This window comes from Monodelphis domestica, chromosome 3 (assembly GCF_027887165.1).
Source record: "Monodelphis domestica isolate mMonDom1 chromosome 3, mMonDom1.pri, whole genome shotgun sequence".
In the NCBI taxonomy this organism is placed as follows: Eukaryota; Metazoa; Chordata; class Mammalia; order Didelphimorphia; family Didelphidae; genus Monodelphis; species Monodelphis domestica.
Genome location: NC_077229.1, coordinates 97288395 through 97312706, shown reverse-complemented (window position 1 = coordinate 97312706; position 24312 = coordinate 97288395). Strand labels below are relative to the sequence as shown.

Here is a 24312-nt window from a genome sequence, read left to right as displayed (position 1 = left end):
AATGAATAGCCCCAGGACACTCGGTGGGGCGGGGTCATTACTAAATTCTCTCCTTCCCCACTCATTGAGAAAGCAAGAAAAACAAAATCTATTACAAATATGTATATTCATGCAAAACAAGTTTCTCCTTTAGCCACATTCCCAAAGAAAAGCAAGAAAAGGGAAAAAATTACGTCCACTGGTTCTCTATGGGGAAGTAGATAACATGGTTAATCATGAGACCTTTGGGATTATACTGGGTCATTCCATTTGATCAGTTAAGTTAATTATCTTTACAATATTGCATTAGTGTACTGTGTAGATTGTTCTCCTGGTTCTGTTCACTTCATTTTGCATCAGTTCATAAAGGTCTTCCTAGGTTTGGAAGGGAACATTTGAATCAAGGGCTTATCTTCTTCCCAATTTCCAGATGTATTGTGGAAAAATCTGGGAGGCCTGTTTTGCATGCTGCCTCACAGATAATATAAGATGATAATTACTTCAGCCCAGTTTCTTTATCTGTAAAATCATTGCACTAGCATCTAACAGGGTGATAAAAAGCACTTTGCACGGGATAAAACACTTTCAAGGACCTTGACCTCTAAGGGGGAATGACTATCCAAAGTAGTATGAGAAAGTATTGTGCAAAGGGATCGAAAAAGGCAATAAAAACTTAACTCATTGAGGACGCTGGAAATTTTTAGAGGGAGAAAAGCTCCAAAGATGGGGCTTAAATTGAGAATTCAGCAAGTTGAAATAAAATTATAGATGCGGAGGCTCAGCTTACAAGCCTGTTCATATACTGATATGGCAATAGTTCACACTTCTATATCACTTCAAGGTTTATAAAAGCTGGTGGTTTTTTTTTTTTTAATAACCCTGTGACTAAGATAACAAGAATATTATTCCTGTCTTAGAGATGAAGAAACAAAATCTCGGAGGTTGAGTTACACAGTAAGTATTGGAGATAGGATTCAAATTCAGGTCTTCTGACTTAAAATCCAAGATATTCTTTTCACTACATAGCACTTTGAATAAAGCTGAAAGGAGAAGTTGGGACCAAATTAATAAGGGCCTTACTTGCCAGGTTAAATAGGGCATCCATTTTCCTGGCCCTAAGCCTTGCAAAGTTCTAATGTGTTGAAGATAGAACAGATCCATAAACTCAACTTCAGTGAACATCTGTATTCCCATCCTTTTGTTTTGAGATAAAGAATATTAAATACCCCCCAGACTCAAGTAGTTCACAGTCTAGTTAATTAAATGAACTAATACCCAATAAGCAGAAAAAGGATTAGTTAGATTGTCAGACACAAACTACAATTAGTGATAGGAATTTATGAAAGTATGGACTAAGAAGCCCTCATGGAAAAAGTGGGACTTGATCCAGTCTTGAAGGGGTATAGCTAAATGGGAAAGACAAAAGATGGTTTTTCTGGCAAGAACAGTTTGAAGAGAGACCAGGAACTGACAGATGGTGTCTAAAGTCACCTTTTAAAGTCAATTGGCTTTTATTAATCACCTTTGTGCTGGTTGTTGTGCTAAGAAATGTAGATACAAAAATAGGAAACTCATAGAAGATGGTTGAAAAATCATCTCTACATATAGATGCAATATAGACAACAGAGAAGCAATAATCTTCAGGTGTCAGAAAAATCTACAAGAAATCACTTAGACATCTATCTAGTTCTGCAGTCTAGGGTAACTAAAACTGTCAATATCCATGATTATTTAAAAATGACTAGTCATGATGACTTCCATTCTTGAAAAACTACACCAGTTTATGAGCAACTTTATATGCATGTCTAATGCTATTAATATTAACTCAAGCTTTCTCTGCTATTAATTGGGTCCATTACTTCACCTTCCCAAAGTAGCTTTGGGAACAAAGTAGCTATTATCCCTCCTCCAATATTAGGCTCACAAGAGTAGACTGGATCCTTCAATTTCTCCATTTCCTAAACTGCCATTTTTTTCCTCTCAGCATTAGCCATATTTTACTAGACTAGAAGGTACTTGAGAACAGAGTCCCATAGTACTCAACATGGTAGTTATTCATTTTTATGCATATTCATATTTGATATATGGAAAAATTTATCAATTCAGGGGAGTACTTTATACTTTTTACTCTTCCTTCTCTACTCTCACTGACACAGGCAACCACATCTTTCCCAAATGTGATTCTAAACTGGACCTATGAATTCAAGGAGCAGTACTGAGAGACACAAGCATACATAAAAAAAATTATTGCTATGGCAGGGAAGATGAAATTTCTATTGCAGAAGAGTAGATCAAGGACTTGGATTGTTTTTTGGGGGGGGGTTTCCCCAATTGATAAAGTTTTTCCTGTGGGAAGACTCCTGGTTGAAACAGCCCCCATCCAAGAAAATGGTCTGGGTTTTTTACTTTCAACTTTAATGTGTTGTGGTTTATATCTTTGGGTATGCCTTTTCAAGAAGCCGAGTGACTCTTCCCTTTTATCATTGCCTTTACAGAAAAAGGGGAAAGCAAAAACACAACTGGTTTCTCAAATTAGTAGAATTCTGCTGAAAATATGGAACTTAGCTTCCTTGGTTTGACATACTATTTGTAAAAGGGGAGGGTAGAACAGTAATTCCCTTTCGGTTCAAAAGTGTGCAACTTCCTCTCTGGGTGAGGAAACTGCCCTCGTAAACTCTTTTCTTCTTGCCTCACAAGGAATTGGTTGTGAACATTTGGTTTGGTGTGTCTCTCTTCAGCAAGAATCATAACCGAATTTAGTGAAGAGATGCCCTGGAAACTCCTCTTTTTTGTAACTGGTAAGTTTTTTTTCCCTGATGATACCTTAATTATCAGAAATCACTTCCTAATCTGCTGAACAGAGTATCTGATAACTTCTGACCAGAGAAAAAGGAAGCTTCTTGGTACTAATCTCACAGAGGATATATTATGCCAATTCCAGGATCCTAACCCCAGGAATATATATATTTTGGTACTGTGCTCTCAAAGATAATGATGTGTGTAAATCTTTGATTTTGCCTTTGAGAGGATGAGTCCACATCCCATAACCCATGAGCCCCTGAATGTGCCCAGGAAGATTCTTGTTTAAAGAGTGGAAGCTCCAGAGCACTCTGAGATGAAAACCAGGCAAGAGAATGATGACATTCTTATTATCCCTTCTAGGGCAGACTTGTCTTGCTGCTCATCAGCTCATAGATTTAGAGATAAAAGGGAGATTAGAGGCCATCTAGTCCAGCCTCTTCATTTTACAGATAGAGACTAAATCAAAAAAACATCAACATTGCCATGTAGCCTCCCAAAGAATTCTCCCAACAGGATTCAATCCACAATCAACATCCCTTCTTTCTGTACTTTGTTTTTCAGGCTCCTTGGCAATACCAGCTCCTTCCATTTCTCAGATCCCTCCATACCCTAACAACCCAGGAGATCCCATCCACCTTCAGTGTGTGGCCCCCCTTAGCTTTCAGGAGGCCGAGTTCTCACTATTCCATGAAGATGGGGTGGTCCAGACACTGCAGGCAGATGAGGCCCAACAGGGAGTTGTCTTCACGGTGACCAATGTGAGTGAAGGTCTTTTAGCACAATACAAATGTCAGTACAGTGTGATGGGGGAGATTGCCAAGCAGTTTTCAGACTTCAGCAAGCCAGTGAATGTGACCTTTTCAGGTAAGGGCCTGCTTGCTTTTTTGATACTTTGTATCATGTGGAAAGGTTGCAGCCCCTTCTATCTTCTCACTCTTCTAGTTCTTCAAAAGCTAGTCCCACTTCACTTGTCCTACCACATTATCAGTTCTTTTGCTCTTTACCTCCTCGAGAATTTACACATGGTGATTTTCCAAGGTGGGAAGGTCTTATGTTAGAACTCATAATGTAACATGCAACAGTAGCTAGCTACAAAACAGTTAAAAAGTAACCTGTGTCCTTCTCGGAGGATATAATGGAGCTAGAGAGAAAAGCTATGAAGTAGTCAGCTGCTCTGTCCCAGGAAAATAGCTCCCTCATTCTGGTTTTTCTTTTCTAGTTTACATGCTGTTGACCACAACCCTACCAACTCCTCCAGGTAAAGGGGATCCCCCTATTGGAGTACTGGGAAAGAAAGGCAAGGAAGGTGGAAGGGACTAGATTGTCTGCTGTTCTCACATCCCCTCAACTTATTGCTTAGAGGTAGGCAGGTCGGTTCTGGGAGTGTCTTTGGTCCTGAAGGGCCCCCTGCATGGAAGTGAGTTCAAGAAGTATTGCTCCTGTCTAGAAGCAATCACCTCCACTAAGTAGAAGACACTGAGTAAATCCTTTGTAGAAACCAGCTCTGGAAATCAGGCTGAGAGACCCTTGATCTCTTCTCTTCTCTTCTGATCTCTTCTCACTTCTGCAGCCTAGGAGAAGTAAGATTCTCTGCCTCTTCCAGGTTGGTAGAATGTTAACCTAGATTAGTCCTCTAGACCTCCAAACCCCAGAAGCCTATACCTTCTGGTGAAGCACACCCTTGAGTGTCTTCTCCTCTTTCCTTTAGATTGCTTCTCCCTGACCAGTCCAATCTCATTGTTCCTATTTTCTAGTGCCCTCTTGGATCTTACCACTCTCCCTGAGTCTGGCTGGAGCATTCATCTTCGTTGTGATGCTGGTTGTGGCCATTCTAATAATTAGAAGAGGTATATGAATTTCTTATCTGTGGGGGGGGGGGGGACTTACCCTACTCTTAAATGTTCGGAAATGTTTTGACCTGTGGGGGGAGGAGGGAATTCTTTCCTTCCCAGAATCCTCCCAAAGCCTCAGTTTCCTAAAGAAGACTGCTTCACATAAGGATTACTGACTCCCTTAGAATATATGTGACAAGTTACTGCCAGACTAATTTTCCCTCAGTAAAACAGAAAAGTCAGATTAGGCCCTGGAAGTGCCAACTTTGGCTCTAGAATTATTGCCAAGACTTTAGAGAATTGCTCTTTGCTATGTGAACATTTTGGATGAACATTCTAATATTGCTTTGTTCTTTGTTGTTTTTGTTTTTGCCAGTTAAAGTCACAAACCTTCAGAAAAAAAGGTGAGATGGGTCCAGGAGAACTTCAGAAGGCATATGGTAGGGTAAACATCAGTTACTATACCCTTTAGCCTAGGATGATGTGGGTAAAATCAGAATATTATTAGAAAATAAATGGTTCAGGGAGTGTGGATGAAAAAAGTATGAGTGACTTCTTTTGGAGTCTCTGGGATCTCCCTCTTTGATCCTAAACTAAGACAGCCTGCTTTGGGGTGGAAGGTACCTGTGCCATGGAGGCAATCTTTCATTTTATTGTTGAAATTCAAAGTAAAAAGTGGGTTCTAGAGGTTTCTGGGGAACCTAGTATTTAAACCTTTCTCTGGGTCTCCCATTATTTTCCTGTTTGGAAAATAAGCAAAGTCTTTCTTAGTATTAGGCTAAATGGCATTTTCTTAACTCACTTCACTCAAGCACCATATTCATTTGTGGCTTGCGGAATCAGCAACATTTCTTTATAATCATGCCTTATATCTATTTATCAACCAATTTGATAACACAAATTCAGTTCAAAAAACATTTAAACTCCAGTTATGTTTAGAGAGTGTGCTGAAGGACATAGAAAGATCAATAAAATTCAGTTCCTACCCTTATACCCTTAATAGTGTCAAACTGTACCAAGACTTTTGGGATGTTCTGTAGAATGTAAAATCTGCACAAATAACAATAATGCAAAATGGGACAATATGAGTAAATAAGAGAGGCCTGAAATTGCTTTTCTTTTTTTCTTAATTTTTATTAAAATCCTTACCTTTCATCTTAGAATCAATAAAATGTATTGTTTCCAAGGCAGAAGAGTGGTAAGGGCTAGGCAATGGAGGAGGGAGGGTCAAGTGACTTGCCCAGGGTCACCTAGCTAGGAAGTATCTGAGGCCAGATTTGAACCTAGGATCTTTCATTTCTAGTCCTGGCTCTCAATCCACTGAGTCATCTAGCTTTGCCCTGAAGTTGCTTTTCAAGAACATTTAAACCAGAAGAGTAGATTTTACTCTATTCTTATTTCATTTGCAGAGAGCAAGAATCCTGCTGGACAAAGATAAATTATACCACTTCAGGTGTGTATCCCTAGCCCCAAATTGAATAGCATAGCCACCATAGGCTCTTTCTGTACCACTTGTCTTATATAACCAACTTCTTCCAATGTCAGAGGGGACTGGTGACCCGTAAGTTAGACTAGTTCTGGAATTTTCCCCAATATGAGTATTGAAGTTATGGCTTTTGGGAATGTCTGGCTATAGGGCATTAGCTCACCCTCACTTTTCAAACCTGAAGTTTCTAGTTATAGCCAACTTCATTGCTCTGGCTATACAATTAATGGTTTCCTTATAAGAAGTGATGATAAAGGCAAGGAAACTATCCTCAGCCTCTAAGACTTTTTGTCTTCTCTTCCCTTTCACTCTTGGTCCTAGATCTTAAAAATAAAAGGGATCAAAGGGAGCTGTCCAGCTGCTTATGCTAACTTTGCCATGGAAATAAAAGGTCTAGTTTTTTACTTGATATGTTTATTCAGCAAATATTAAGTACCTACTCTATGCAGAACTACAAGGCTGGGGGAGATACAAAGTTTAGATCAAACAGTTCCTTTACTAATGGAACTACTTGGAAGATGATACAAAAATAATGACAGTATCTAATATTATAGGATGAAATACATTAGAGATATTAAACAAAATATATGAAATGTATGAGGTCATATGGGCAAGGGTTGCTAATGACTAGGGGAGCTTATGGAAGTCTTTACCATGAAGATGTAAGGAGGTAAATTGATACTTAGGTCCTTATATTTGAAAAGGTTCTTTTTGTAGGTTTCCCTTTTTCCTTTGTAAGAGAACAAGAGTTCTGGGAGAAAGGAAGTATCTTAATCATTTGACTCATCCTAGAGTGTAGGGGCCATAGGTGGGTGATAATTTTTTTAAAATAATGCTCTAGATCTGTCTTTTGCTCTTCTCCCTATACAGATATATCTTTTGATAACTCTCTATTCTCCATTTCAATGGTAAGTGGTTCAATTCTTAGGATACAACTTGTAAGTGCCTACCCTGTTCTAGGAAATGGATATATCTTGAAGTATATTGGTATAGCCCTTTGCCTATTAAGTTAGACATGGTGGATAATAAGCAGCAAATTCCTCATTTTTTTCAGTGTCCAGAATTTAAAAAAGAAGTCCAAGAACCAAAGAATAGGAATAGATCTGCTCAAAGGACCTAAGTTCTGGGAATGTGGAAGAAAGTAAAATTTTCCTTTAGTTTTGCTAGCCTTCTATATCAAGAACATTCAGCAGTCACTCCAGTTGGAATAACCACAAGAAATGATAGCATTCTTCTTGAATATATGTAACTTAGCTAGGTCCCAGACATTTTTTAGTGAGGAAGACCCATAGTAAAAGGGTCAAACTTAACTCTTGCCATCTCCAGGTCCTTAAAAAGAGTCTACTCTGAGTAATGTTTCAGTAGGACCGAAGGCAGCAATCCAGACAAGTACTCATTAATGAAGCCTGATTATTTCTTGGTTTGTGCCTTGAGATAACCTTAAACTGGTTTAATTGAAAGTGCTGGATCCTCTCTTGCACTTGTCTTGGTATTTCCAAGCCCTTTTTCACTCATCTCCCTTTTTCCTCTGCAAAAAAAGGTAAGTCCCGAGATGCTGAGAGGTTCCCACCTGTACTCAAATACAACCACAGATGTTACATTTGACCTGCTCCGTGGAGATCCAGTCTCTGGTAGATTCAGGAAGGCTTTAGTGCCTGGCTTCCAAGTGATGACAAAAGATATAGGTCAACCAAATAAGATGTAGAATTTAGAAGACAGGCAATTAATTGATTCAATGAGAACCTATCTCACTTATCTGCTAATAAAAAAATGGAAACTTAATTTCAAGTAATTTGCCCCTTTAAAATATGGTTAAAATCAGCTTATATGATCAAAAGCTATTGAGGGAGCTCTTCATTAATTCAATACACATTCATTAAGCATCCATTTTTTTGTAAGGATACATGATTTGGACAAAGAAAGAATACAAAGACAAGCCTAGGTCCCTCCCCTCAAGGGGATTATTTTATGATCTAATGGAGGAAATCAGGCATGAACAGAGTTAACAATAGTACAACATAGAATGAGGTCAATGTATAAGGGAAGTAGAAGCAAAATGATAGGAGAATTCATAGGAGGGAAAGGTGACTTCAGGTTGGAGTCTCAAGAAAGATTTGAAAGAGGAGTTAGCACTGGAGCTAGTAATTAAGGAAGAATATCATTTTAGTAGGGCAAAATTGTGGAAAGGTACATTCCAGAGGTAGGAAATGGCATTAGCAAATGGGCAAAGAAACAAGGCAGTATGAGATGCATGTAGTTCTGGTGAGTGCCTATTTGGGTTTGAGGACAAAGAGGAAAATGAGCTAAAATGAGCACAAAGAAAGGTGAGAGCCAGAGTATTCAGGGTGTTGAGTATAAGACCAAGAAAGTTTGGATTTATTTTATTCCTTTAGCAATGGGAAGCCCAAAGACCTAGGAGCTCTAGATATTAGTTTCATATGCATTAACAAGATTTATTTGAAATGTTTAGAATAATAATAATTATAAAAATTAATGATGATGGTAATTATGTGCCAAGCGTTGTGCTAAGTGTTTTTTACAAATATTATTTCATTTAAGCTTCACAACAGCCCCAAGGGGTAGGTGCTATTATTATCCCTATATTTTACAGATAAGGAAACAATGCAAAGGTTAAGTGACTTTCCCAGGTTTACACAACTAGGAAGTATCTGAGGCTGAATTTAAACTAAGATCTTGAATCCAGATCAGGTAGTCTGTCCACTGTACCAGCTAGCTATCCCAAAGTTAGGTAAATATTTCAGTAGTCCAGCCAAGAAGTAATAGAGGTAGAAATTAGACTGAGTCATGGAGATAAATCTGAGATCAAGAGACAAAGAATAAATAGACCTTGATTAATTACTGATTATGTGGGAATGAAGGAAGTAAAAGAGTCAAGTATCAAGCAAGAAATTACTTGGAATGGGGCATCTAGGTGTCCTAGTGGATAGAGAGCCAGGCATAGAGTTGGAAGGTCCTGGGTTCAAAAATGACATGACATTTCCTAGCTGTGTGACCCTGGGCAGGTCACTTAACCCCAATTGCCTAGCCCTTACTATTCTTCTGCCTTGGAACCAAAACTTAGTATTGATTATAAAATGGAAGGTAAGGGGCTAGAAAAAAAAATTGATATTTGGAGAATGGTGTTTCCATTATCATATATATAGAAAAGAAAGGAGAAAAACAAGTTTCAAAGGAGAGACTTAATTTACTTTTGAACATATTGCCTTTGAAGTGCCATTCAGTGAAAAGGACTAGATAGTAGTTTGAAATGTATATTTAAAGCTCAAAAAAAAAGGCTGTAGTTAGAAAACACATCTAGGCAGATATTGTTTCGGGAAATCAGACTACCATTTTCATGAAGTTTTAACAGGTTGTATTCTTGGTTGAAATTTAGAGCATTTTTTCCCTTCCTTCTTAGCAAGTAGGATTCTTTCCCACCCCCCAAAAACAAATCATTTTGGTTAAGGCAAATCTCGTACCTTTCCCAGTTGGCATTTTTGATTCTTGTCAGTAAATGCTTTACTACAGAAGAGAAACTGAGATGATGGTGGTCATTATTGCTTCAAAATACTTCCAGATACCTCCTCAGATTCAGCTTGGCAAAATCTAAGAGAGGAGAATAATAAGAGTGGTTATACTGATTAGATGGGTTTTCAGGAGGAAGAAAAAGGCAGACTAGAATCGATGGGACAAGCAGTATGATATAGTAGGTAGAGTTAGATTCTGAGAGTAAAGGTATTTGAGTTTGGATCCCACCAGAGATACATTACATGTATTATCTAATGTGGATAAGTTACAACCTCTCAGAGTCTGCTTTCTCATTGGTAAAATAGAGATAATAACACTTGTTCTGCCTTATGAGGCTGTTGTGAGGCGTATACCATGTCAATAGATTACTGTGAATATTGGGGGGGGGGAAGAATATTTAGCCTAGAGATGAAAATATTTACTTAGTAAGGATAGGATTGTTGCCTTCAAGTAATTAAATGGTTGTTATGGGGAAGAGGGTGCAGACTTGGGAACACAGGGTAGAAATTTCAGAGATTTTTGGCTCATTATAAGGAAATACTTGCTAACAATTAGAACTATAACTATCATAAATAAAGCGAGCCATTTCAAGAAGTTATGATTCCCCATCACTTTAAGTAGATGTTTGATGAACACTTGTCAAAAGTGTTATAAAGGGAATTCTATTGATGTAAAATGGACTAGATGACATCTGAAGTTCCTTCAGCTCAGGGAAGCACACTTGATAACCCAGGGATGACAGAACTATTTGTAAAGATTCCAGACTATCACAGGACTCCTACTTGTAATGGCTTTTAGAGATCATTTTTCAAGTTAAGTGACTTACCCAGCTGGGTCATACACCTAGTAAGTGTCTAGGCCAAAATTCTCACTCAAGTCTTCCTGATTTTAAGTCTACCACTTTATGCATTATGCCACCTAGTTGCTAATTTGAATCTACATCTCCCAAATCTAAATGTGTACATAACACTGGAAAAGAAAGGGAAATGAGCACAATTTGGACAAAATATCAAGTGTGAGGCAAAATAAGAAGTTTGAAGTCAAGGACTAGTGGAAGAATGATGTACAACAGCATTTAGTAGAGATGGAGGAGAAAAGATAAGGGAGTATGCCCAATTCTATATCCTTGAAGTCACTTGATTATTCATTTTCTTTTATTGAAAAAGAAAATGCCCCCAGAAGACATGGATACCCATGGCACTTTGACCAGCTCAACTCTGGCTCCAGAACCCCTTGTGCCCAGGAAGAGACCCACATCTACTTCTTCTGCCTCTGAGATACCTGAATTCAGCACCTTCAGGTCCCTTGATTGAACCTATCTCCTGGCTCCAGAACCCCTGTACCCAGGATGAGGCCTACCTCTACTTCTTCTACCTCTGAGATAGCCGAATTCAGCAGCACCTTTAAGTCCATCTATCAAACCTGTCCCCTGCTGTGGGTCTAAGAGGTTGTATTTTTCCTCCCCTCCTTCACATTCTTCCTCGGACTTATCAGTTTCCAGACTGGGTTCTGAAGAAGTCTGGGAGGCCTGACTCCTGTATGTCTGGCTTACCACCCCTTCATCTCTCATCTAGAGCCCCTGTGGGAGGAATACAACTACAGCCTCGAAGGATATACTCTCATGTCCCAAATTTTCTTTGTTCCAACTGAAATACCTTTTTTGTGGCTCAGTAGTTGGTGATAGTCTGTTATGTCTCAGGTTCACAGATGATAGATTTAGGCCAGGAAAGAACCCACAGGTGTCATCTAGGTGAATTTGCAATTCCCCAAATACTCCCATCTAGTAAAACTCATGACTCCCAGTGGCAGAGGTTCAGCCACTGTCAGGTATCATTTGTATTAGGGCCCCAATAAAGGTGTTTATCTGTTGAACAGAAAAGACATAGAAGTCATGACCTCAGGGATAGCTGTCTCCCATTTATGAACCTAGAGAAAACTCTTAAGTGTAGCTCCTTTTCTAGGGGTATAGTTTGTTGTTTGTCCTGTCCTACTCTTTGTGACCCCTTGGTCCATTGCTGTCTATGGGGTTTTCTTGGCAAGAAATAGTTTGGAGTGGCTTGCCATTTCCTTCTCTGGTGAATTAGAGGCAATTAGAGGTTGTGATTTGCCCAGGGACACACAGCTAGGAAGTATCTGAGACTGGATTTGAACATGGGTCTTCCTCACTCCAAGCCCAACATTATATCCACTGAGTCACTTAGTTGCCTCCTTAGGCATACAGAGGTTAATTGACTTGCCCATGGTCACACATTTAGGAAGTGTCTGGGCTGAATTTGAATTCAAATCTTCCGGATTTCAGGTAGATTGCTTTTAACCACTGAGCCACAGCTCGCCTCTAGGGGGATAGCTTCTGCTAATAATTTTCCCTCCTCTATCCAAATAGTAACATTATGGGTTGTTGCAGGAGCATAGAAAAGATACAGAACCAAGTGGTCAGAGCCCTGATTTCTTGGCTTGTCTTGCTTTAAAAACAAACAAAAACCCACCCCGTCTCAAATTACTTAAAGTCATGGATGCTTTCCTGTGCTTCTGGAGATTTACTTGCAGCTGTCCCTAGTTAGTGACAGGTGTCTTCCAAATTATGTTGTGAGAGTACTTGGCCCCAGAGTCCTGTCCTGTTTGTGTCATTCCTTTTCTGTGAAACCTACAGAATGGAGGGGCAAGACAACATTACAACCAGCTTTGAGATATTTGTAAGGAACAAAGTGTGAAGTCTTATTAAAGCTAGCTGAGTTTCTGTTATTAACCCTTTGGGTTTTATAAAAATTATTCCATTCTAGATGGTTGAGTTTGAAATGGAATGCTTGGGACACACAAAGGCAGACTGAATATCACTTCTGCTCCCATCACCATTTAGGAAAAGAGTCAGCTGAGATGGGGGAGGAGAGGGTAAGGGAGAATTATTTTCTGGATCGAAAGCAGTAAGGACCTTTTCCTGCTGAGATTTGGATTTGTCTCACAGTTTTCTTTCCTCTGTACTTGTCAGGAGGGAGGCTTGCACCACAGCTAGAGTTGAAAAAGAGGGTTTGGGAGAGGGGGTGGACAGATAGTAATGACAAAATAGGTGACAATAATTTGAGGGTCGGTTTGTATCCTTAGTTTGTGACTCAGGCCAATGGCCAAGAGGTTTAGGACTGATGGGTTGGGAGGGCTCCAGGCATGGGACATGGCTGGTTTCTTGGCATGGGCTTTGCACAGGTGTGGGGAGGGGGGGGGGGACAGCTGGCAGTGGGGGTCTGCAGGGACGAAAGAACAAAGATTCAGGCCAGAAAGTGAGATCCGGGGCAGTGATGGCGGAGACCCCGGGAGGCACGTGGAGGGTGCAGCTTGAAAAGCTTTGGAGCTGGCAGGCTGGGCTCTCTGTGCCATTCCCACCCCTGGGGGAGTCAGTTGGTGGCGGGTGCGGAGCTCGGACCGTAGCTTGCCAGCCCGCTCGCAGCGCCACTTCACAATGAGCGCACCCGCCAGGCTCTCGGGGAGAAGGTTGGGTCAGAAGCAGGTGTGGAGCAGCATGGCCCGACCTGTCCCGGCTAGGCTTGTGACAGAAGGAGCCCTCCCGCCCCCGGCCTTGGCCAGGGGGCGTGTCCAGTCCGGCCCGCGGCACCCTTGGCCGCGGGTAGGGGGCGCTGTGGGGCGGGGCTCGGGCCGCGGCGGCGCCTGCGAGGCCTCTAGGAGCCGCTAGGGGGCGCTGCACCCCGGCCTCGGCTTCTGTGCTGGCTGCAGCCTGGGCCCGGGCGGCGGCGGCGGCGGCGGCGGCAGCAGCAGCGGCGGCGGCGGCGGCGGCGGCGGCGGAGGAGGAGGAGGAGGAGGAGGAGGAGGCGGCGGCGGAGGCGGAGGAGGCGGCGGGGCCTGGAGCCGGATCTAAGATGGCAGCGGCGGCGGCGGCGGCGGCGGCGGCGGCAGCTGGGGGCTCGGGGCCGGCGGGCGGCGCGGCTTCCGCGGGGCCCGGCGTGGCCGTGTCGGTGTTCCCCGGCGCTCGGCTCCTCACCATCGGAGACGCGAACGGCGAGATCCAGAGACACGCGGAGCAGCAGGCGCTGCGCCTCGAGGTCCGCACCGGGCAGGACGCCGCCTGCATCGCCCTCTACAGCCGTGAGTGCGGCCGGCCCGGGCCGGGGAGGGGGCCCGGCCGGGCGGGGCAGTGGGAAGGAGGCCTGGGGGACGCGGCAGACCTGGGAGGCGTGGGGGGGAGGAGGGCGAAAGGGGGAAGGGAGGCCTGAGGGGCTCGGGAGGGGTCTCGAAGGGCACCCCATTGTGAAGCAGTCTCGTCCAAACCCCCCACCCCCCGGCGGGGGCGGCCTGAAGGCCTCCACCGAAGGGGAGCCCGGCTCCCCTCCCGCCTCGTGGTGGGAAGTTGGGCCCCTTTGTAGCTGCCAGCCCCTGCTCGTGGTCCTGCCCTGTGAGGCCCCCCCCCTCCCCGCCCCGGCCTTCTCTCCTCCACCTCTCCGCTTTTCTGCCCTGATGCCCCTCGAGCTCTCCTCTTCAGCCTAACCATGCCCAGGTCCTTCAGTAGAGCCCCCTGACATGGGCTCGGGCCCTTCAGCCCACTGTGTCTGGCAGAGAGCAAGGCTTAATAAATGTTGCTTGACTGGTTGCCCCCCTCTAGACATACTCCGGGTTATCAGTGGCCTTTTCCTGCCCAGCAAACAGAACTGAACACAATAGTCCAGATGTACCCCCACCATGTCTGACCTTCTTAAAATCCTGACTTAATTCAACCCCCAAAGCTTTTTCCGATGCCGCCGTATTGCACTGGGGGATTTATATGAGTCTTGCAGCCCACTGAAACCTTCAGATCTTCTTTAAACACGCTGTCCAAACATGTCCTCCTCATCCTCTACTTGTGAAGTCAAGTTTCTAAACCAACTGTCCATCTTCTCTTGCTAAATTTCAACATATTAGACTTTATTGTTTATAGGTTGTCAAGATCTTTCTGGATCCTGACTGCCATCCAGTTAACAGTTATCCCTTCAAAAGTTTTATCATCTACAGAGTTTGTGAAGGACATTAGAAGGGGACTACTTAGTTTGGGGAGAGAGTTAGGGTAGGTAGTAGGGCATGAGTAGAATAGGCTTTGGGAAGTAAAGGTGAGATTTGAGAGGAGGAAAGAGAAGCAGGGTGGGAAAGGAAGTGGCCTTGGGAAATGTGGGGGAGTGCTGGATGGATTAGATGTAGGGGAGTCATGGAAAAGGATTAGCAGACTATTGAGGGTGATAGCTAAGAGGGTAGGGCTGAAGGACCCAGTGGATGGTGTGAAGGAAGGTGTGCTTTATAAAAAGGAAGAGTACTGGAGGGAGAAGGAATGCTAGGGATGAAGAGATTGAAATCAGATCTTCGAAAAAGAAAGATCCATGCTTTGGGGGAGTGAGTCAAGGGAATCTGGCAAAGGCCTGGTTCAAGGCAAGATGTAGCTTTGTGGTTAGGTGTTAGGATAGGGGTCATAACTGAGGCTTCTGGAGAAATGGTTTCATGAGATGCATTATGGCATCTGGGCTAAGAATAGAGCTCAAGAAGTAAGTATTATAGGAGAAATGGATTTTTAGAAGAAAGAAGAAAACTTAGGTCAGGCTGCAGGGAAGATTGAAGTTTTAGAATTTAGTAAATGTATTCATTCAGAAAGGCAAGGCTGTTTATAAAGGAGACCTTGTAAAAAGAAAAGACATTGGGGAAACTAATGTGAATGGGCGAAAATGTAGTGGTGATCTTATAGTCTGGGAGATTTTTTTAAAAATTAAAACTCTACAATGTATTCTTTTGAGGGGACCTAGTTTGGAAAGGTGGTCTTTTCATTTCAAGGATGCAGTTGGTTTGATTGGATTTCCATCTATTTGTATTTGTACAGAAAGTTCTGATTGCAATCCATAGGAAAATTCATTTCAGAATACTTCAGAATAAAATAGTTTAATGAAAAGTCTCATGTGTTATTTCCAAAGGTCTCGGGTCTCTCTTTAGATTTTTTGTTTTTAAGTTTTTATTCTGATCTACCTTCTCTGAGTATTCTTTACTTCTCTCAAATTTTTGTGGAATTTCATGTTGTGACCCCTTAGTAAATCATTTGAAGACTTCTTGTGAGCTGGGGAATTAAAACATTTCACTTTATTATAACTAGTTTTAGAAGTTAAAACTCAAGCGCTACTTTTCTCTCCCAAATTTCCCTCTTCTACTGAAAGCATCCACTGAACTGCCTCCATTGTATACTTTAAAATTCTGTTATACTGGGGTGAGTGTCTGAAGAAAGGAAAGATTTCTAAATCAAGCCATTTTAGAGAAGGGATTTGAGGTAGTAGGCTGAGAGGGTTAGACCTCTTAAGCTCTGTGAACTATATACTAAGCTAGTAAACTGAGGCTTGGCACCACATCTTGGGCTTCTCTCCTAGTTTCCAGAGAGCTGAATTCATCCTTCGGAGGCATCAATAAATATTCATTCAAGAGTCTATTCCAGTCAAAGGGTGAAAAGAGGTGAAAGAGAACTGGCTGAGGTCAGGGAACTGTCAGTAGTCCATCCAATTTGCTCCAAGCTATAAGCAAATGAAGGGGGGAAATCCTTGAATGCCAGGCAGTGGAGTCCAAAGTAATGTAGAATCTCTTCCTTCTGTTCCCATTTCTCATTCCCTCATCCTCTTTCACTTTATTTCTTCTTTCAAATTCCCATTCTGGTTCCCCTTTCCCCTTCTACCCCCTGTTCTATGGGAAACAGTCTTCCTTTCATCTTAAACATCTTTCCAGTTTCCCCTTGCATTCTTGACTATTTTCTCCAGTACTAGATACACTTTCTCTAATGTCCTCCAGTCCAGTAGACCAGGAGGAAGGATATATTCCTTAATTTTCCATGCCACTTTAAACATTCCTCTTGCTGTCATCACTCAGCAGCATTTCTTCACTTCACTCATCTATTTGTTTATCATTTATATATATTTGGTTGTGGTTATCAACTCCTATCCCCACTCCACTTATTTTTCTACTTTTTTTCATGCAGTTTGTTTAGTCCAGCTCACACAATCTTCTCAATCCTAATCTCCAACTGTAGATTTAAATACTTATTGATCCCCCTTTAAACATTCTGAACGCCTACTTCATCAGTCTCTTCAATTCCCATGATCTATATCATAATCTCAGCTCTTAAGATTATAAAAATGGTTGTGACCTAGATTTCATTCTCACCCTAAGTGTTCTATACTATCCTCATTGCTACCTTAGTCACTTTACTCCACCCCTTCCCAGTCACCCCTGTTTTGGCTCACCTTCCCTTTGAAAATTTGACCAGTTAACCTGTTTGAAAAGTTAACCAGTTCTATGCACTCTACTCTTGAATCCCATGTACCTTGACCTATTTCCACTCACACCTAGAAAAGCCCTGACTTCTACCCTACCTTCTTCACTTTTACAGCACTGCCTATAAACATGCTCTTAGTCTCTGCCATCCTTAAAAACCCTTCACTTAGTCTGGTGTCCCCCTAAAGTTAAAATCCTATATCCTCACTTTCAGAGCCAAGTTCCTAGAAAAAGCTATCTTATCTCTTTTATCTTCTCTTCTCACTTTTCATCCCCTTGCAATATGGCTTCAGACCCTACCACTCAAGTGAAAGTGTCTTTTCTAAGCAATCCCTTAATTGCTGAATCTAATGGCCTTTTTTTCAGTCCTCATCCTTCTTGATTTATCTGTAGTGTTGGACACTCTTTTCTATCCTGGACTCTAGGGTAGAAGTCCTTCTTATATTTTTGTAACATTGTTCTCTCCTGGTTCTCCTACAGTCTGACTGACTATTCCTTGTTAATCTCCTTTATAGTATCATTCTCTGTTACCCATCTCCCCTTCATCTTACTCCATCAATTGTAAGTATGCCCCAAGGCCCTAGCTATATTGGACCATTTTCTCTTCTTTGTACCTTCTTTCTTGAGGATCTAGCCCTAATCTCTCTCCTAAGCCCCATTCCCATATGACCAGAACTGCTTTTTGGCCATCTGAATATCTTAGGCATCTCAAATTTAGCATGTCCAGATTGGAATGAATGGATCATTTTTGTTGTTAAGTCTATTTCTTTTGCAAACATCCCTGTTTCTTTTAAGGGCATCATCATCCTTCCAGTTACTCAGATTTGTAGTCTTATTCACCCTCGATTTTCTTCGGTCTCCCTTATCCTTCTCATCCCTCCTATCACCTCTCTCCCACCCCCCAGATGTCAATGGCCAACAATAAAGTTGGCTGAAGGTGAGGTGACTCTTGGTGACTCTTTCTCCTTGTAGAGATTATGGGTTTTGAAACTCTTCAGTATAACGTTCCAGAGTTCTATAGAGACCTGGAGTTCTAGAAATCTAGAGAGAATTGAAATTTCTCATCAACAATCTTGGTTGAAAACTAGGGAGAAAACATGGATGTATCATGCTGTGTCTTGGTGTTGCTTCAAGGCCTATCTAGAACAGAATCTTCCCTTTCAGTGTCTTAACTTCAGAACCTCTTGACCTCATTAAATTTTTGACAAAAAGCTTTGACTGAGTGAGCTTCTTGAGGATTCTTAGGGGGGTGTGAAGAATGTTTGCTTTTTGGGTATGGTGGCATTGTCCATGTGGTTTGGAGTCAGATGATCTCAGTTACAGTCCCCTGTAGAATGAGGGTGTTGAGGGTAGATGGTCTCAAAAGACCCTTGCCTCTCTAAATTCCATGAACTTCTTGGATTAGAGCCTTCGGTGGATGCTGAGGTGAGGGCCACAGGGAATGTTTGTCAGAATACTAAATCTAAATACCTGGCCCTCCCCATTTCTCTGGGTCACTATGGGAGAAGTTCATTTTATGAAGGACTTACTCTGCGCAAGATGCTCTAGGGATCCAGCCCTTGGCCTTGAAGAACATGCATTCCCCTGGGAAATACAGCATGTGCATAGGGAGGTCAATACAAGATAATTGTAGTAGGGAGTAAATACTCAGTAGCAGCAGAGTCCTCTCCAAGGGGCCCCAAATATTTTTTTTTTTATTGAATCAATTAATGGAAGCAGAGAACACTGTAGTGTTTCAGTATCTCCAGTTTCTCCAAGCCATCTGTATGGTGAAAGGCAAATGCCCAAGTGGCAGAGGGGAAGAAGGGACAAGTAGACGAGGCCTGCTGATGACAGAGTAGGTATAAGGGTTTAAACTGTGATTTGGAAATACTAAAGTCCAGACTTTTCTCAGAGAGAATACCAGACTGAGCAGACAGTATCTAGGTTCTCACACATAAAGGAGAAACAGAAGAATCCCAATACCATTATCAGTCCACCATAACTTCCAGGACTGAACAGTCTAATTCTTATAACATGTTCTCAAGGTACTGCAGATCTTTGTCTTTTTTTCCTTCACTTGGACCCACCCTGTCTTTCTGTTTCCAAACCATCATGAAATTGTGTTACCTTCTTGTTGTGGAAAGCTGCAGGAAAGGCTTCTGTTCTCATTTATTCTGGTCATGGGACTTTGCTTTGGATGTTCAGCCTCAAAAGAACAAGGCACCAGACCTAATGATGACCATTTGAAGGACTCTTAGGTTGTCCTTTGGACATTAGCACCAATTCAAGCCATTTTCCCTAAAAGGATATAAAAGTTCATTTTTTGCTTAATACAATGATTTTCCAGGTTTTAAGGAGGAAACATGGCATTTAATCTGGAGATGCACAGAGCTCACTCTGGCCTGCCTTTCCACTCTTCCTGGAAAAGAAGATAGTTAATAAAAGAACAAGCAAGACCTTAGAGGAAGCAAAAGGAAAACTTCCCCATGTGTGCAGTTTTGCTTCTTTTTTGACTGTTATAGTTTGAGACTTTTTCAAGTGACTTACAGTTTTCCCTTACTCTACTATGTCAATTCCACTGCACCCCCCCCCCCTCCTACCCTCAGTCTATTTAGTAGTACCAGCTGGTCATTAGTGATTCCCTGGTGGATGTCTCTGTGTTTGAGGACCTCATACTGTGCTTTTGTTTAATGGCAGCTCCTTAACTCTGGAAACTTCACTCCTTCTGGAGATGCCTGGGTTACTTTCTTTTCTTTTCTTCCCCTATGGCTAGCATAGATGTATTCTGGAGGTTCTTTAAGTAATCTGCAGTTGGCCCAGACATTCAAAGGGCATGAAAGAGTCTGGATCCACACACAAAAAAATAGCCTTTAAAAAACCTATCCTCTTAGGTCTTTATAGACACACTTATGCCATTATTTGAATCCAGATTCTTTTGTAGTCTCATTTATTTAACAGATAGCAATATATCCTAGTACTTTCCCCAGGACTTTGGAGTTATACAAAGGGAAAAGATACAGGTGGCATAATTATTGTCCTGATTCTTTTGGGGACAGAAGACATCCATGTGACATAGAAGGTAAACCCCATAGTGGGGAGGGGAAGTTCAAAGAGACAAATTTACGCTTGCTATCAGTAGAAACTTCCTAAGATTAGAACACCAAATCAGACTGGCTTCCCTTGAGAAGAAGAGATGGTTTCCTCCTCTTTAGAAATGTTCATTCAAACAGAGGCTGGACATCACCTTGTCAAGTCTTTCCCCAACCAAACCTTTACCTTCTGTCCTAGCATCACTATTAAGTATTGATTCTAAAGGCAAAGGGGCACTAAGGGTTTGGCAGGTGGAATTAAGTGACTTGCCCAGGGTCTCACTACTAGGAAGTGTCTGAGGCCAGATTTGAGTCCAGGCCAGGTACCCAATTATCCACTGTGTCAGCTAGGCCCTTTAACCTCCCCTCCCCCCCAGTCCTTTCCTGTATGGTTTGGACTAGCTAATCTGATCTTGAGGCATAATTTGGTCAAATCTCTCTCATTCCAAGACTGGGGAAAGGGCATGGGATTTGGTGATGAAATCAGTAGTGACCTCAAGGGTAGTTTCAGTAGAGTGGTTAGAAGCCCAGTAATAGAGAATTAAGGAGAGAATGGATAGGAAATAGAGGTGTCAGGGGTAGGCTTTTCTTTGCAGCTACAAAAGTTTGTTGAAGGAAGGTAACTTGAGAAGGACAGCAGTGTCAAAGGAATGTAATTTTTTCAGCCAAGATAAAGGAGATTTCTTTGTGTTTGAAGGCAGAAAGAAAGGAGCTAAGTGAACAGGCTCAGGATTGTTTGAGAGGAGAGCAAGGCATAAACATCTTTACCTTTGAGACTTGAGAAATGGTAGGATGAGTATCGAAAGGAGGCCACATGAGAGAGATTCCTATAGAAAAGTCCCAATCCCAATAAAGAATAATTCTATTCTACTACAAAGAGTGAAAGCTGGTGACATGAGGCTTGGGTGGAGGCAGTTTGGGATTATTCTTGGGTGCATTATTCCTGGGAGGTTCCTGCTGAAGTTGTTCCTACTCTCTGGGCTGCCTCTGAATTCCAAGATGTTTGATAATGAGAGCTGAAGAGTTCTTGTTTCTCTTTCCTGGGTATTTGTGACTTTCTCCTTGCTCTTCCCAAGGATGGGAGTGGGTGGGGAACTTGAGTCTTTTGAAGTTACTCTGTTGCTTTGTGCCTGTGGTTTGCCCCACCCGATTAACTGCTGTAGATATCTTTAGGTATAACAGTTTCCCTGAGGCTGGGAAGAAGTTATTTGCTCCAGTTGATTTGGCTAATCTGGTCAGCTGCATTGTCTTGCTTGGAGTAGAGATTTCTTTGTACCATTCTTCTCCGTGTTTGGTCTCTGAACATACTGTTCTGTGATCTCTTGGTGATCCAGGAGGGTAAGTATGTGGAACACTAGCAGTGTTCCAGGTAGTGAAACCAAAGTTATTACTTTTTAAAAGTAATTTAACCTACTGGTGAGAAGGCAGACATCTTCTAGTCACAAAAGTTTCCAGTTTGAAGGGATATCAGCAATTATGACCAAGGTGAATTGTCTTTAATCAGAATATAGATTCACCCTTTCTTTGCCCTTGTCACAATGGGTTGCTTCTGTCTTTGTGAACTTTCTAATGAATGGAATACTGGTTCTACAGTGAAGATGAGTGAGAAAGGGAATGTGGCATACATAGGACCCAGGTCTACAATTTTGAGCACTGGAAGGCACCTTAGAAATTTGTTCAACCATGTCAAGGTTCTTCAGTCATGGCATTTTTTTTTAAACTCTTACCTTCTGTCTTAGAATCAATACTGTGTATTGGTTCCAGGGCATAAGAGTGGTAAGGCAATGGGGGTCAAGTGACTTGCTCAGGGTCACATAGCTAGGAAGTGTCTGAGGCCCCATTTGAACCCAGGACCTCCCATCTCTAGGTCTGGCTCTCAATCCACTGAGCCACCTAACTGCCCCTTTAGTCATGTCATTTTTACAGAGGAAGAAATGGAGGCCCAGAGAAATTGAATTGCTTGCCCAAAGTCACACACATTAATAATGGCAGAGCTGGGACTAAGATCCAGTTTTCATGACTTTCTAAGATACCTCAAACAGCCAATGTTTGAAGAAGTGATTCTTTTTTTCTCCAGCATGTTTCCCAGGGGAAACCACATTTACTTCTATTTATTTATTGCCCTCCTATACTGGCTGTGATAATCTTTATTACTTGAGATATGTGCAGATGCTTAGGTCTCTGTGCCCTGCTAGGGCATTCTGGATCATTTCCTTTAGCCAAGGTGTTATCCACTTTAGTTCTCATTTTATGGGAATATCTTTGTGAAATCCTCAGAGGGACTTTGGTTCAAACTTGACTTTAGTTATTTAACTCCAGTTGCTTAGCCCTTGCCACTTTTCTGCTTTGGAACTAAACCTTAGTATTGCTCTAAGACAGAAGGTAAGAGTTTTGTTTTGCTTTTTAAATAGGTAATTAAATGAGCTGGCCACAGTGAAAAGGGTGGTCCTTCTCCTTATCTCTTTATCCTCTCAGACTCCTATTGTACTGGTCGGCTGGAGCTGGGGGATGTCCAGACTCTTGTGGACTGTTCTCTAGCTACTTTTTATCTCCAAAAATCAGTTTACTTCTGATTAACTTTACTGATTTGGCAGATTTGTATTGAATGAGTATACTGAATAGGCATTGAAATTCAATTGCCAAAAGAACTGACAATAACTATTCCTGAGATCCCCTGAGTCCATTTTTATGTTCAAGTATTGTGTGGGTGTGTTTAAATATTTTAAATTACTGTTCTTCTCTTGGTTGAGAGACACAGTTGGAGTTCTATTGAAGGACAGTTGTAGATGTTGAGGTGATACTGGTAGGCCGGTTGCTTGATTCCTCTTTCTGTGGATGACTTTTTTTTTTTTATTAAACCCTTACCTTCCATCTTGAAATCAATACTATATATTGGTTCCAAGGCAGAAGAGTGGTAAGGGTTAAGTAGTGGGGGTTAAATGACTTATCCAGGGTCACATAGCTAGGAAGTGTCTGAGGCCACATTTGAACCCAGGACCTCCCACTTTTAGGCCTGGCTCTCAATCCACTGAGCTACCCAGTTTCCCCCAAGTTACTTTATGGAAAGGGAGGGGAAAGCTGCTGCCGCCCCCCCCCCCCCAATCCCCTCCCATAGATGACTTCTATGAGCTGGCCAGTATCTTTTTTTCCTTTGGTCTGTCTTATTGCTACTGAGGCCAGAGGAAGAGCAGGCCTTCAGGATAAAAGGCACAGATTTGAATCTAGCTAAAGGTATTCCTCCTGAGACTCTGGAAAGACCTGAGTTCTATGCATTATTCACTGTCTTAAAAAAAAAGAAAGAAAAGAACAAGGTTGAGCTTTGTGTGTGAAAATTGCTGGCTAAGTTTTGTTCTCATATTTGGTATTCATTTCAGTTGGATTTGTTACATGTATATTAGTATATGTATTCCACTTTATGTATAAACGTCCACCTACAATATATTCAGTTATATAATTTTTTGGGTAAGTAACTGCCAGGGGAACATGACAAATCAATGTTGTAATGCAGTGGGGCAGGGAGGGAAGATGTTCTTATGATTTTTACAGTGGAATTGTTATGATTTATCAGGACAGACTAATATCAACCTGGAAAAATACAGAATCACTAAAGTAGTCCATAAAACCCAGTCTTTAATCAGGAAAGAGATAGAGTCAAGGGGCTCTGGGACTCTGGGAACTGTATCTCTGAGAGGATCACCTTGCTAGATGACTCTCCAAAGAATAATAGAATAGGGATCTTATATACCTTTTGGGGAATAATAATTAATCAAACATACCCTAACTGGGTTAGCAGGCTTGGGAAAGAGGCTGTAGCCAGAGGCTGGGGTATCAGGGAGTGGTCTATTACAATGGATACTAAAAGGATGGTTCCAAACTGGTGTTGGTCTTCTTGAGAATGGATCTCTGATACTGTGGGGGAAAGAAACTTCTAAGACTAAAAGTGTGATCAGGCATTTTTTTTTAAACCCTTACCTTTTGTCTTGGAATCAATACTGGGTATTGGTTCCAAGGCAGAAGAGCAGTAAGGGCTAGGGAATGGGGGTGAAGTGACTTTCCCAGGGTCTCACAGCTAGAAAGTATCTGAAATTAGATTTGAACCCAGGACCTCCCATCTCTAGGCCTGGCTCTCAATCCACTGAGCCACCCAGCTGCCCCCTATTGAGCATTTCTATTATTCTTATTCAGGACACTTAATGGGTGCTGGGAGATCCCTTATTCAGTCTAAGACGGTCACTTTGGGACTTCCCTTAAAGTAAGGGAAATGGGCAAACTTGGGGCATCCAGAATTCACATTGACACTGATTATCTTGTTTAAGACTCAGGAGGAGACATTCCAGAGAGC

The 24312-nt window shown here is 42.0% G+C and overlaps 2 protein-coding genes and 1 long non-coding RNA gene across 6 annotated transcripts in view; 2 read left to right on the top strand and 1 right to left on the bottom strand.

Moving 5' to 3' along the window:
• The first annotated feature begins 89 nt into the window (after nucleotides 1-89).
• On the top strand, nucleotides 90-12406 carry C3H19orf38 (chromosome 3 C19orf38 homolog). 2 transcript variants are annotated; one of them, XM_056822747.1, is made up of 8 exons: nucleotides 90-2777; nucleotides 3343-3645; nucleotides 4001-4039; nucleotides 4536-4628; nucleotides 4990-5017; nucleotides 6023-6066; nucleotides 6970-7007; nucleotides 10794-12406. In XM_056822747.1, exons 1-8 carry the CDS (start codon nucleotides 2747-2749, stop codon nucleotides 10938-10940), a joined length of 723 nt encoding a protein of 240 aa, XP_056678725.1. In that variant the 5' UTR covers nucleotides 90-2746; the 3' UTR covers nucleotides 10941-12406. The 2 variants fall into 2 exon arrangements, with proteins under 2 accessions (XP_056678725.1, XP_056678726.1); XM_056822748.1 differs by lacking the exon at nucleotides 4001-4039.
• On the bottom strand, nucleotides 4625-13368 carry LOC130458298 (uncharacterized). Of its 2 annotated transcripts, none has more exons than XR_008917429.1 (4): nucleotides 13043-13368; nucleotides 12129-12271; nucleotides 11283-11491; nucleotides 4625-9705 (listed from the first exon to the last, which is right to left on the bottom strand). It is a non-coding gene; the product is annotated as an uncharacterized LOC130458298 (long non-coding RNA). The 2 variants fall into 2 exon arrangements; XR_008917430.1 differs by lacking the exon at nucleotides 13043-13368 and adding an exon at nucleotides 12557-13000.
• A 102-nt stretch (nucleotides 13369-13470) lies between these two features.
• The window catches only part of CARM1 (coactivator associated arginine methyltransferase 1), a 52092-nt gene continuing 41250 nt past the window's right edge, over nucleotides 13471-24312 (top strand). For both annotated transcript variants that reach the window (XM_056822746.1, XM_056822745.1), the window contains exon 1: nucleotides 13471-13719. In XM_056822746.1, the coding sequence (XP_056678724.1) occupies nucleotides 13494-13719 (226 nt within the window). In that variant the 5' untranslated portion in view covers nucleotides 13471-13493. The remainder of the gene's footprint in view (nucleotides 13720-24312) is intronic.

Coding starts and splice junctions, on each gene's coding strand:
- C3H19orf38 (XM_056822747.1), top strand. CDS start 2,747: ATGCCCTGGAAACTCCTCTTTTTTGTAACTG. Junction 3,646..4,000: donor AGTGAATGTGACCTTTTCAG/GTAAGGGCCTGC, acceptor TTTCTTTTCTAG/TTTACATGCTGTTGACCACA. Junction 4,629..4,989: donor CATTCTAATAATTAGAAGAG/GTATATGAATTT, acceptor TGTTTTTGCCAG/TTAAAGTCACAAACCTTCAG.